General features: G+C 42.3%; 1 protein-coding gene and 2 long non-coding RNA genes across 3 annotated transcripts in view; all 3 read right to left on the reverse strand.

Moving 5' to 3' along the window:
• Positions 1 to 8908, reverse strand: part of LOC105920182 (CD209 antigen-like protein E) — a 50870-nt gene extending 41962 nt beyond the window's left edge. The window contains exons 1-4 of the mRNA XM_036144826.1: positions 8833 to 8908; positions 7760 to 7882; positions 7518 to 7595; positions 7296 to 7352 (exon numbers count right to left, since the gene is read on the reverse strand). Coding sequence (XP_036000719.1) covers positions 7296 to 7352; positions 7518 to 7595; positions 7760 to 7882; positions 8833 to 8908 — 334 coding nt within the window. The remainder of the gene's footprint in view (positions 1 to 7295; positions 7353 to 7517; positions 7596 to 7759; positions 7883 to 8832) is intronic.
• On the reverse strand, positions 2096 to 3218 carry LOC110367685. The gene is made up of 3 exons (XR_004932370.1): positions 3200 to 3218; positions 2401 to 2925; positions 2096 to 2299 (listed from the first exon to the last, which is right to left on the reverse strand). It is a non-coding gene; the product is annotated as an uncharacterized LOC110367685 (long non-coding RNA).
• A 2507-nt stretch (positions 8909 to 11415) lies between the features above and the next one.
• On the reverse strand, positions 11416 to 12383 carry LOC110368120. Its single transcript, XR_002427923.2, has 3 exons — positions 12304 to 12383; positions 12129 to 12190; positions 11416 to 11641 (listed from the first exon to the last, which is right to left on the reverse strand). It is a non-coding gene; the product is annotated as an uncharacterized LOC110368120 (long non-coding RNA).
• Positions 12384 to 13305: the final 922 nt, after the last annotated feature.

Genomic DNA, 13305 nt, shown 5'->3' on the forward strand with positions numbered 1-13305 from the left:
TGAACAAATTATTAATTTATGACGTTAATAAGTTAACTGAAAAACCGCCAAACTGACTCCAAATCCACCCAATTTATTTCCACCCACCCAAAGCAAATTATTCCCACAAAATAAAAATAAAAACCTTCTACATCATTGAACTTGAACCAATTGGTTCAGGAAAGGTTCTTTCAGTTCTCCAGGCTTCATTTGCACATGAAACCAGCTATTGGCTGAATGCATAATCAGTCACCACTACAATGAATGAACCTCGCCTCCATTTGGGTCCTTTAGGGCCCCTGTGAATTATCATTAATACTATTAATTTATCTGATGATTATCACATTTGTAGATTCTTTTTTTTACATGTTCGGTGTATATTTTTAAGCATATTCAATTAAAATATGCACAACTGTATACAGTGAACAAAAGAAGAAAATCCAAAACTTATTTTCTAAAACCCTAAATATCATAAAACATGCGGTGAACCAGAACCTAAGACTTTGATTCTAGAGTGAAGGAGGGCTGGGATGTTGTGGTCTGCACAATCTGGAGCTGTTTGCGTGGTTCTTGATGAGCTGGTCTCCACCGTGGTGGAGCTGCTTCATCTCCAGGCAGACGTTCTTCTCTGTGAAGGGGAGAACGAGCTCTGGTAGCGACTCGGCCTCAGAGTCTTTGTTCCTGGAAATTCTGTGAATCATTCAGAGTTAAAGCTGAAAACAGATCAAAGCTTGGAGATAAAAAGGTCAGCCTGCTAAACACAACCTACTGTCTTCATTATCTACAAACATGCAGCGGTTTCTAATAGTTTAATGCAAAAATGTAACAAAAACAAAGACAAGAAGATTGAATAAATTTAAGACACGTTTATTTAAAAGACTGGTGGTTATAATAGGAATTATAATAACATTCTCTTTTAAAGTCCATCCTCCGTTCCTCCATTCTTACTGTGGCCAGTAGGACACACCCTGATCCTGCTGAGCCCAGTGTCTGCTCAGCTGCCCACACCTGCACAGGTTCCATCACCATCTCCAAGGACGGCTCCTCTGCAGGAAGCAGGGCTCGGTCTGCCACAGATGGAGCAACCATGGAGACTCCCTGCTCCATCACAGACCTCTCCCACTGCTGCTGTGGATGAGGGACCACCGGCTCCTCATGACCCCCCCACCCCCCGACACGCGTCACTGCAGGAAGCAGGCCACAGAGCTGGCTGCAGACGGCCTCCACCAGGCGGCTGGTGTCCGGCCAGTTTGCTGGAGTTCCCTCCAAGGATGCAGCTGCAGCACGTGAAGAAAAGTGTGTTTAAAACTGTTTAACACAGCAGATATCAGGAGGGAAAATAGTTTTTAAAGACTAAACTAACCGCTGGAGGCTTTACCTGGCAGGAAAATGATGTTTTTACCCTTTGCTGCCTTGAAGCGCCCCTTGATCTGCCTCTCCTGATACCTGGAAGGGTAGAGCAGTCTCTGATTGTCTCGCTCTGACAGGCGCTGCCAGAGACAGATGAGACGGTCCATCCTGGACTCACTGAGCCGCTCAGCCTCCTGACCTCCACCAAGGCCTGGGCCAGCTTCAGGACATGAAGGTTATCCTGGCTGACCATCAGGACCTTGGACCTCCTCCTGGAAAATAACAACAAAAATGAAGCATCCAATTACGACTTTGCTGAACATTTGATATTAAAATACTGAAATGGTTGATAATATGTATTAAAATAGAGGCGTGTAGACTTCACCTCAGTCTGAGGAGTCCTGAAGAGGAGGAGCCTGGCGTTCAGATGATTCAGGGGAGGCTGGGGGGGCTCAGACTAGGGTGCTCCTGACTGAGAGGCAGCCGGAGAGGAGGAGGAGTCTGGAGGGAAGATGGTGGGGTCCTCCTCCTCCTCCTTCCTCCTCATCCTCCTCATCTTCCTCCTCCAGCGAGGAAACAGCAGCGCTCTCATTCGGAGTGTCAGGATCCATGTTGATGTCCTCAAACACGCTTCCTGTCTGCGTAAATAGGAACTCAAGTCTGATGAGTTCCCCTGTGATACAGCAGAACGCCCAGAGGATACGTTAAAAAGCCTTTTCTCAAAGTTTGGATCTGTATACTATTTTTTTTTTTTTAGTTACCTGTGTACGCAGCAGGCTTAGTGAGATCCTCAACCAGATCAGGTTCAAGCACCTTTGGCTCTTCTGGTTGAGGCGGCCGCTGTAGGACAGCAGAGACGTCTTCTCCTCAGCGGCATCCACAGGCGCTGCAGCTGCTGCTCCTTCCTGGTTCCACCTCACCACTCCATCACCAAGGAACGGCTGGAAGTTCCTGGCACTGGCAGACGTCCCTGAGGATCACGTTTAGATTAGAAAACTTCACCTTCATGTAACAAACACACAGCAGCTGATAAGGAGCAGTGGATGTTTCCTGACCAGCAGCTGCAGTTACCTGGGATGAAGCGGTTCAGGTGGAGGTGGAAGGACTCCAGGGAGGCTGATCCCTCCTTGGGTCAGCGACCCAGTCTGGCTGTAGAGCTGCAGGCCTGCTGGATCCTGGATGCAGCTGAGGTGGCGTCTCTGCGTGTCCCACATGTCCTGCAGGTCCTCTGAAGGTGTCCAGAAGGTTCTGGAGGAAGATGGCCGTGTCCGCCGCCCCACGCGTCCTCCTTGGAGATCCTCCGGATCACCTCAGCGTCGCTCAGGTCCAGCATCCCGTGCGTTCTCCCCAGATCGGACCGCTTGGCCTCGGTGAGACGGCGGGCGTCCTGAGGGTCCGCCTCAGAGACGCAGTGAGACAGCCGCCTCATGAAGGTGGAGTAGAGCTCGTGGCCTGCTGGGCGGCTCTGGAGGTCCAGCGGCTGAACGGAGGCTCCACCTTCAGGCCTCCAGCAGCTCCTCATCAGTTGGGTCCTCCAGCTCAGCGGAGACGGCAGGGAGGAGGTGGAGGGACCTTCCTCTGCTTCTTTATCTGAGGCTGAAGAAGTAGAGACCCGTCTTAGTGAAACTTCAGTTATTCCTGCAGAAACATGTCTGGAAGAGGGGAAGCAGCCAAAGAAGCAGCAGCAGCTGAATGCTGGTGATGATTAACGCCACAAAGAGTGGATGAAGGAAGGACTGTGGTGGAAAGCAAACAGGCAGGTGGAGTTAATCTACAGGTGGTGGATGAGGACCTGACAGGTGAGCGGCACCAGCTCAGTTAGTGATGAGCTACTGGCGACAAGAAAATGATTTATTGACTCATAACTTACTGTTTCACCTCAGGTTCGTGGAAAATAAATCAGATCCACAAAGATTACATCACAGAGAATCCCAGCATGCTCAGTGCATCAACCGTGAATTTTATCTCACCTGGAGCTGCAGGTTTAGTGAGGAGCTGAGCTTCTTCATCGCCGCCTGCATCTCCACCCAGACAGAGAACGCCGTGACGACATGATGGGAAGAAGCTGAAAGCAGAAAACATGATTTTATAGTCCATTAAAATTCAAAAACTGGAGGTAACACTGAGGAATAATTTAGATCTCTTAGGAAATTAGAATTTAGAAAAGGACAACCTGTGATGTGAGCTTTGGGGGCCGCTGCTGCTCCTGTGCTGCTGGCGGTCCTCTGCCTGTCTGTGGTGAACGTAGCTCACAGCCTTCTCCATGTGGGAGCCTGGAGCAGAGGACGTCCGCTGCAGGTAGTCCTCCACCCTGAGCAGGTGAGACAGACGGTCAGCTGACTGACGGGGCAGCAGATGCTAAACATACACAGGTTCCACCGTTCTGTCATACCAGATCTTCTGAGGGTCCTCAGAACCATAGAGGCTCTCCAGGGTCTCATATTTAAAGTCCCCAAAGCCAACAAGGACCTGTCCCTCCTGGCCAGGCTGACAGGACTGGGCCTGCTTCTCCTCAAAGGCCCAGAGGAACCTGACTGCCTCCATGAAGTTAGGGTAGAATGAGGCGTAGCTGCAGGTACGCAGACAGGATTAAGACTGAATAGAACCAAATGGCTCCCAATAACAGAGCAGGTCCTTGTTGACCATGAGGGGGACTGAGACCCTGTCCTCTCCTTCTGGTGGGAGGAAACCAGGTTGACGGCGTGGCCCACGTCGTTCTCCAGCAGCCACTGCAGGGTTCTCCCTGAGAACATCCTGAACTGCAGGGAGCAGCAGCTGAGGATGATGGTGGAGGCGTCCCCACCCTGACCTCCACCTCCTCCATGGGTCTGGTCCTTTCCCTCTGAGAGCCCAAGCCTCTTTAGAGGCTCTTAGGATGAGGGCCCCATCAGGGAGCCTGCAGCAGGTGAGATGCTCAGACTGAAAACATTGGATTAAAATATTTATAAAATGAGAGAAAATTAATTATAGCACTGATAGAATTATTCTTACTATTTTCTATATATTTTATGTTGTTTAATATTTTCATTGCATTTATCATATATATTTACTCTTTACTACTAATAAGTTTTAAGGTTTTAGATCTCTCTTTTATTGTTAGCAGAAGGCCTGCAGAAAGCAGAGAAATATGTTGTGACTATAAGTGTTTTTATGAACTCTATTCAGCCATCTGGAGTGCTGCACTGTGTGAACTGCTTGGTTTTATCTCAAAGGTCACAGTTATTTTGCTTATCCCTACCCGTTAGCTTGACAATAGAACCAGGGATTCCTTTTCCTAATAAATAGAGAGGAGGCGACGGATTTGCTTCAGATCGAATTTGGAGATCTGTATTAAGCATCTCCGTTCGATCTCCTTGCAAGACTTTTTGAAAACTAACCTAATTGTTGTCTCTCCTTCTTGAGTTGTTAATGAATGTTTTAGGTGTTTGAACCTGTCAAGCACATATAATTTCCATCTGCTACAGGATTATAGTGATGAAGCTTAATTTAAATTAATCTGGAGAAATGATGACAAAGAGAAATTTGTGAAAGTCCATCAGTTTTATCAGTGGATTCAGAAAGCTCTGCCAGGCCAATAATAATAATAATAATAATAATAATAATAATAATAATAATAATAAATTATTACAGGATGAAGGAAATCCAGGCAGGGTCTTTACTGTCCTGAAGCCGGATTCCACACCTCTGCCAGAGGGACACTTTAAGTCATATTATAAGTGGATAACATGAAGTCGACGGTACAAAACTAAATATATTCTAATCCAATGACAAGATTTCAGTTGATTAGCATGATTAGTGGGACTGTCCCTCGTACATTTATTCATACTGTAAACTATAGACTTTGACAGAGCAGGTAACAGAGGTGTTATCTCTTAAATTCTATAAAAACAGCTTTTCCTCTTCATTATTTCCTCTTCATTTTATCATTGTTTCTTTTTTACTTCAGGCTTTTTGTTGCAAAGTTAACGTGTCTTTAGATAATCTCTGTGTGATAACAAATAACCCCTTAATATTTTCCAACATTCAATCAGCCCTCTCGTTTCAGATAAAGTTGTTTTATATCCAGTGAGAAGTGAAATCTAAATAAACAAGATCCAGATTTTCAGTTTGCCTGTTTTTATTCTGATGATGAATATATTGTGTGTGTGCATCAATTCGTGAAAAGCAGAATTTATAGCTGTAAAATGTTTACCTGATAACGATCAAACAATGGGTTCACGTGTTTTCTTTTATATAATTACCTGATTTCTGAGGGAACATATGAACAAGTTTTTATTAAAGAAGAAGTTCCTACAAAGAAATTTTTCTTTTGTTAACTTTTAGAATCAAAACACTCCATCTTCCTGTTTTAAAGCTTTCTTAGAAATACAAATAAATTATCTTTTCATCTTTGTCTCAGAACAAAGAAGGTAGTTACCGTTGAAACATGTTAGATAAGAAACAATGTGTCTGATAACAAAAGTAACAAAATGATACAAATAAATTATGCTTCTCTTTTATAATGGTGAGTAACACATTTATCCTTTTAAAGACTGGTTTTATTATAAGATCAAAAAAACTAAAATAAACTGCAGACGTGGATTATTATTTCTATCATCTGTTTTTCTGTCTAAATACTCTTTTTTTGTTTATTTATTGTTGGAAATTATTCATCTTATACATTTAATATATTTAATTACTTAAAGGAAAGTCTACAAAAATAAAGAGATTAACTCTTTTTATCAAGTGTAGTTGAAAATATGTGATGAAATGTTTTAAATTGCAAAGTAATAAACTGGTGCATAGCTGAGGAGCACAATTATGAACAAAGTGTGGTTTATTTCTTTCACTCTAAAACTCTGGAGCTGCTGTGAATCGGGGAAGTTTATGACTGAACCTCATTACCTCCTGAGCTGCATGTTTAATAATTACAATGAAAACAGGAAACTTATAAATGCTGAAAAGTCTTTATTGATTTAATAAACTTCACATGATTGTGGATGATGCAGCAAATAAAAATAAGCCACACATCAAAAACGATTCAAATGTTTTTATGTCATTTTTATCAAATGTGTCTGTTTAGAGATCTGAGACAGTTTTCTGGACTGAAGTGAACTTCACACACAAAAACACAGCTGAGTTTCTGCTGCTTTCTCACAAACACTCCTTAGAGGATCATTACAATGTCTATTAAACCACAAGAAACGATCAGAGTTTTCTTTCTTCAGCATCCTCACACAGTCCACCTCTGGTTTTTCTCCTCCTCCACTCGAGGCATCAGGCTGGTAGGGACCCCAGAAACTCAAACTAAGAGATGAAGAAACAGAAAGGCAGAGTTGAGTAAAACTAAGTGACTTTAACTCTTGAAATGAACCCAAATGTTTTCAGAACAATCAGACCTTTGGTTCAGTGGAGATCCGTCCACCCACAGCCATCTGCCTTCTGTCTCTGAGTCCGTCAGTCCAATCCAGAATGAGTTATCTTCCGGATTGATTGATTGATTGATCTGTCTCAGTTTCTCCTCCAGGAACATCTGAGTAGCAAAAGTTGATGGAGATTCCTGAGAGACGTTTCTGTGCTGAGATGAAGAAACGTGACGACAAGATGAAATCTGTGAGAACATGAACCTGCAGCAGAGTTTCATACCTGCTCCTCTCTGCTGTCTATCTTCACCAGGTCTCCTCCCAGATCTTTGCAGGAATCTCTGCTCTCATTCCAGGAGGACTTCCTGATGCTGAACTTATAACAGTTTCCTCCGTGTAGCTCCCAGCCTGCTCCACACTTCAGACACGTCTCATCTTTAAACAGATCAGAACAAAAACTTCCAGAAGAAGAAATCTCTGTAGATGTTTGTGTGATTTGGAGGCAGCAGGAGGCGTCTTCTGTCCTGTAGTAACGATCTGACTTCCTGTTTCTGTCAGTCCATCAACTTTTCTTTGACGTCATTAGAGGACAGAATTGGGACAAAGATCTAATCCTGAACTTACTTTTTACTTCAGGGGGTGGTGGACATTTTGCAAGGAGTGGTTTTGTGGAAGCAGTTGCTGGTGGTAGACATGGTCCAGATTAGTTTAAAGACGAGGTAAAAATGTAAAAGCACGTTCAATTAATTTCCTATAGTGTCTCAACACAGAACAAATGTATTGTTTTAAAAATAAATTACTGGTGAAGATAAAATGAAGGACTCTTCAAAATCCTCATGGTCTCACCTGAGAGATTTCTCCTCAGCGCTTCATTCTCCTCTTTCAGAGTTTTGACAGTTTGATTTGTTCGTATTTTATCAAAAGCTGAAGAAAAGAAAGACAACAGTTTCTATCAAACTCCGTTCAAATAACATTTACATTTAACATCACAGCTTTCATAATGATGAACATCATGTTTGTCATTCAGATAGTTTGCTTGGAGACATTTTTAAAACTGCCTAAAAACTGACAAATCAGCAGAAACTCACAGAGTCTGTAGATGACGATGAGAGCAGCAGCCAGCAGAGAGCCCAGAACCAACTGGACCACTTTCTCTGATGGCAGCTTGGAGGTTCTGGATGGGTTCTCATGTTGAGAGGCAGCAGCTTCACCTGAGGAGCATTTAGAGGAGAACCAGATCAGAACCTGGAGACAGACTCACAGCAAACAACCAACATCTAAACCTAACATTGACTCTATAAAACCTTTATCACATCTCTGTGTTTCTGTACTTTACTCTGGTTTTCCATTCAAAAAGCTAGCCTTGTCATGGTCTGTGTTTTTGAGACTCTTGTGCAAAGAATGACAGACAACTGAATATGTTTTAAATTATTTATTAATACAGCAAGAAAAGTGAATGGTTCTTCTAGGCCCAGGAGTGGCTTCCAGGAACACAGTGAGGAGGAGAGGTAAATGGTTACCAGGACCATTTAGGGCAGAGTTCCTCAAGTCCAGTCCTCAACGTCTGATGTCCTGGAACTTTTAGATGTGTCCCTGATGGAACACACCTGACTCAAATGGCTGAATTACCTGCTCAGTATGCAGTCAAGTTCTCCAAAGTCCTGTTAATGATGTTATTATTTAACTCAGGTGTGTTGAAGCAAAGTAACAAATGCAAGTTGCAGGACACCGTTTCTTGAGGACTGGAATTGAGGACCACTGATTTAGGAGGTCCTAGGACTGAGAACCAGACTGAACAGACAGGCTATGGACTGGAAAATAGCTTCTTCTTGGAAGGAGAACAAAGGGGGTAAGAAAAGGAACATTAAAGCTAGTAAAGCAGAAAAATACTGAGGCCTGGTTACCACTCTGGGAGTGAGAACTATGTGCTATCTGCCTTAGCTCAGACAAGCTTCAGCTGCATGCAAACATCTGCTAGTCGTACAGAGCAATCAGAGGAGCTAACTTCACATATATAAGCTAGTGCGCACAGCGCTGAGGCTATGACATCATCTGCCGCTCCCCGCAATGGATGCCTCCTTGTGGCCAGTCAGAAGTACAGGGTAAGGAGTCTTTGGAGAAAGTGACCTCAGAACACTCTTCAGGGCCGCAGTCCTTGTACTCGACAAGGTCTGGAAATCCATGGTGCAGAGTATCATCTGACACATAGTGTAGGCAGGGTCACAGTTGATGTCCATGGTAGGGGGTTGGAGTACGGCTGTAGCCCACAAGTAGTTGGAGGGGACAGACTTAATCTGAGAAAAGTGAAAACAGCGTTGACTCGAAGACGGGAAGAAAGTTTACGCTTTACTGTAGATAGTCCGATAACAGAGTTGATGGTGAAAGGTCCCAGAAACCTGGAAGAGAATTTGCAGGACCTAAGTGTGAAATCTTACCAGACCTTCTGACCAGGAGTGTAAGTGGGAGCAGGGTTACGTCTCCTATCAGCAATCTTCATCTTGTTTTACTGTCATTTAGTTTGAGGGTGTAATCCCTATAAAAGTCGGAATTTGGCACCTAAAGATGAACAAGACCTGGGCAATGAACTGGGGACCTCATTCAGACAGAATTTTAGAAGAGGTGCTGTGGAGACAATAGAAGAGATTCATAACATGGCGGGGATGGACGTTTGGAAAGTGCATTGAGGTGACAATCATTGCAGAAACGGTCTATGCTGGTAAGAATGTCAGATTTATTACTGGACAGCAGGAGACTGGTGACAAACGCTGAGGCTATTTTTGACCAGGGACAGCTAGAGATACAAGGGGCCAATGAAACCTCTTGTTTTTCATGCAGATGGAACAATCTGTTCACAGAGACCGTTGTACGTCTTTGTAAGGACTAAGACAAACGGGAAGCACGTGAGCAATTAATAACTTGTGAGCAGACAGAAGATGGAACACAAAGTCGGCCGAAGGACTGGCTGGATTTAAGAAATTTAGTTGACTGAAGGTAAGCAAGGTTTGTGCTGTTGGTCCAAAAAATAATTGGTTGTTCTGTGCCTTCCAGCCAATGTCTCCTCTGCTCAAATACAAGCTTTATGTGTAAGAGTTCTCAATCACTGAAGTCATAATTTCTTTCTGCTGGAGATAAACGCCTGGTGGAACAGGCAGAAAGGTGAAGTTTACCATCAGATGATCACCGTTGAGACTGGACTGCTCCAACCCCACAATCTGGAGCACCCACCACAGAAAGGAACTAACTCTGAGGGTCAGGTTGAAGGAGGATAGGAGTATCGGAGAACATTCCTTTTAATCCAGCAAAAACTCTTTCAGCTTCTGAGGACCCAGAAAATAGTTTTTTGTGGGTGTAAATGCAGTGAGAGGAGCAGCTACCAGGCTAAAGTCCCTGATAAAATGTCTATAGAAGTTGTCAAATCTTAGAAACTGATGGAGTTGTTTTCTGGAGTTTGGTGTGGGTCCATCCAGGACTGGCTTGATCTTTTCTGGGTCTGGATTTACCTGTCAACCCTCAAACATGTGATCATAGATATTTGGTGATATTCACATTTTTACCCTTTGATTTGTTATTCTTTTATTTCTTTGCAATAATAAAGATATTGTTTTCTATGAACTGTTGGAGGATCTGTCTGACACGATTCTTGTGTTCTTCAAGAGTACGTGAGAAAATGAGGACGTTGTTGAGGTAGACAAGGACAAAGGTGTTAAAACGTTGAGAAGGAGAACACTGATGGGTCTTTGCAGACTGTGGGGGTGTTAGTGAGACCAAAGAGCATAATCAAATACTCAAGATGCCCAGTGTGGGTTTTAAAGGCGGTCTTCCACTCATCTTCCTCACTGATGCTGACATGTGATGAGCATTACGTGGATCTAGTTTAGAGAAGATGGTAGTTCACTTTATGGGTTTGAAAGTAGACAAAATGTGAGGAAGAGAGTATTTGTTTGTTTTTATCTGGCAGCTGAGCGGACAAACCTGCCAGTCACAGCCTGCAATCAGAGGAAGTAATGCAAACACACATACTTCCATGTTTTACTCACTTACTAAGGAACTTGCCTTGATTTACATTCATTTTCATCCCTTTCTTTGGTCTTACCTAATCCTAACCTAAACCTGATTCACATCTTAGTCCTAAATCTAACCCCTAAACAAAAACAGGTCCTCACTTCACTTTACTGAACAATGTGTCCTCACACACAGACAAAATCCTGCTCACAACCATGAGGAAATTAAACAGATGATTTTCCTTTAAGATTATGTAATTACATCACAGCTGATGTTCATGTTGCGTTGCCATAGCAACACTAGCATATTTATTGTGAAGTGAAGTGAAGTGAAGTGAAGTGACGACGTAGAGATGAAACTATTTCACCTGTGAGCTCTGCTGCTGCAGCACAGTCAAGCCAACCTCCTGCACCTTTTTTCCTGCCTGCTCAGACTGGAGCTGCACAAACAGCCGATGCCAGATTGTTGAGAGCCCAGCGGTGAGTACCTGCACTATGGCTCATTCTTTATTTTAATAAACCTTTTAATACGCATGCCGTGTCTGGCTAAAGTAGGGTTCTTTCTTTATCTGGTTAGATTACACATCGAGGACTACAGCAACAGGATACATGCTATCTCTTTTTTTATACTGTTTCCCTCTTTTCTTCCTTTCCTGAAGTGATAGTTTCTGGCTTCTCCAGATCAGCTGTAAGGCAGACCGGTACAGGAGATCCTTCCTGCCTGCAGCCTTCAGCGTCTACAACAACCCGTTGAAGAAACCCCTGTGACATGATTTACACCAGCATTTAATTTCCCTTTGGGATTAATAAAGTATTTTGAATTGAATTAACTATAAACACTTATGTGGCTTTTCACCTTGTTACTCTTTTATTTATCTTCCTCCACACCGACCTGCTGATTTTCCACCACATTCATGTTCTTACCTTTTTCACAGCTCTGTGGAGGTTTCATCCTGGGGACGCTTGACACTGAGGACAAAAACTCAGACAGATTCAACAAGAATTAATGCTCTATATATTAAATATCTCCTGGGTTAGACTTAAAAAGGACTCATTTTGTGCTGAATTACAAAAACAGCTTAATATATTTTTAAGGTGCTTTCTGTATAAAAGTGAAAATAAAAGCCTACTTAAAAAAATTAATAAAAAGCTGTTTTAGGGCAACAACATAGCAATGGAAGAACAGAGCTACACAAACATTTTGTTTTTTCCTGAGTTTTCCCATAATTCATCTAAACTCATCATTGGTCTGTTCTTTCGCCTCTTTAGACGTTTCATAGTTAAACATAATTACTTTGTCCGAGTTTCACCAGAACATTTTAATCGATTAATTTCTGTCTTTCTGTGCTTACATTTATCTTTTTTTGAAACGCATTAAATATCAGTAAATGGCAGATGAGACAAACTCAGACTTGGATTTTTTTTTCTTTGTTGTGTTCATAATTTGTTAACAGACCTGTCTCGCTTGTTGCTATCTCCGTACTCCAAAATTAGTGGAAATGTCTGAAGAAAAGGGATCTGCAGAGCAGAACACACGGAGCAATCACTTTGATAATACCTGATATAATATGAGGTTAGTCTTTTCTGTGCAGCTGAATTAATGTTACATGCGTTCAGCAGATTCTGCTCACCTCTGGTGTTTGGTCTTGTGAACTTCATCCGCCTAAATCACATCAGCTTCATCCATGTTCCTGCTGAGAGTCTGAAACAAATAGAGTTCAAATAGATGTATACACCCAGATATTATAAACTGACTAAAGTTGGGGAGGGCAGAGATGAGGAAAGACGTCAAAAAGCAAAACCAGGAACCAGGAAGCAGCTCCACCAGCTGAGAAGTGGATCCTCTCATTATTTGTATGATTGAAATCTCTTTTGTCTGCAGACAGGAACTAAAATCATCTGGTTAAGTGAACAGGATGAAGGAAATCCAGGCAGGGTCTTTACTGTCCTGAAGCCGGATTCCACACCTCTGCCAGAGGGACACTTTAAGTCATGTTATAAGTGGATAACATGAAGTCAACGGTACAAAACTAAATATATTCTAATCCAATGACAAGATTTCAGTTGATTAGCATGATTAGTGGGACTGTCCCTCGTACATTTATTCATACTGTAAACTATAGACTTTGACAGAGCAGCAGGTAACAGAGGTGTTATCTCTTAAATTCTACAAAAAACAGCTTTTCCTCTTTATTACTTCCTCTTCATTTCAGCATTGTTTTCTTTACTTCAGGCTTTATGTTGCAAAGTTAAGGTGTCTTTAGATAAACTCTGTGTGATAACAAATAACACCTTGATATTTTCCAACATTCAATCAGCCCTCTTGTTTCAGATAAAGTTGTTTTATATCCAGTGAGAAGTGAAATCTAAATAAACAAGATCCAGATTTTCAGTTTGCCTGTTATTCTGATGATGAATATATTGTGTGTGTGCATCAATTTGTGAAAAGCAGAATTTATAGCTGTAAAATGTTGACCTGATAACGATCAAACAATGGGTTCACGTGTTTTCTTTTATATTATTACCTGATTTCTGAGGGAACATATGAACAAGTTTTTATTAAAGAAGTTCCTACAAAGAAATCTTTCCTTTGTTAACTTTTAGAATCAAAACTCTCCATCTTCCTGTTTTAA

The sequence above is a fragment of the Fundulus heteroclitus genome, chromosome 13 (genome assembly GCF_011125445.2).
Source record: "Fundulus heteroclitus isolate FHET01 chromosome 13, MU-UCD_Fhet_4.1, whole genome shotgun sequence".
Taxonomy (NCBI): domain Eukaryota; kingdom Metazoa; phylum Chordata; class Actinopteri; order Cyprinodontiformes; family Fundulidae; genus Fundulus; species Fundulus heteroclitus.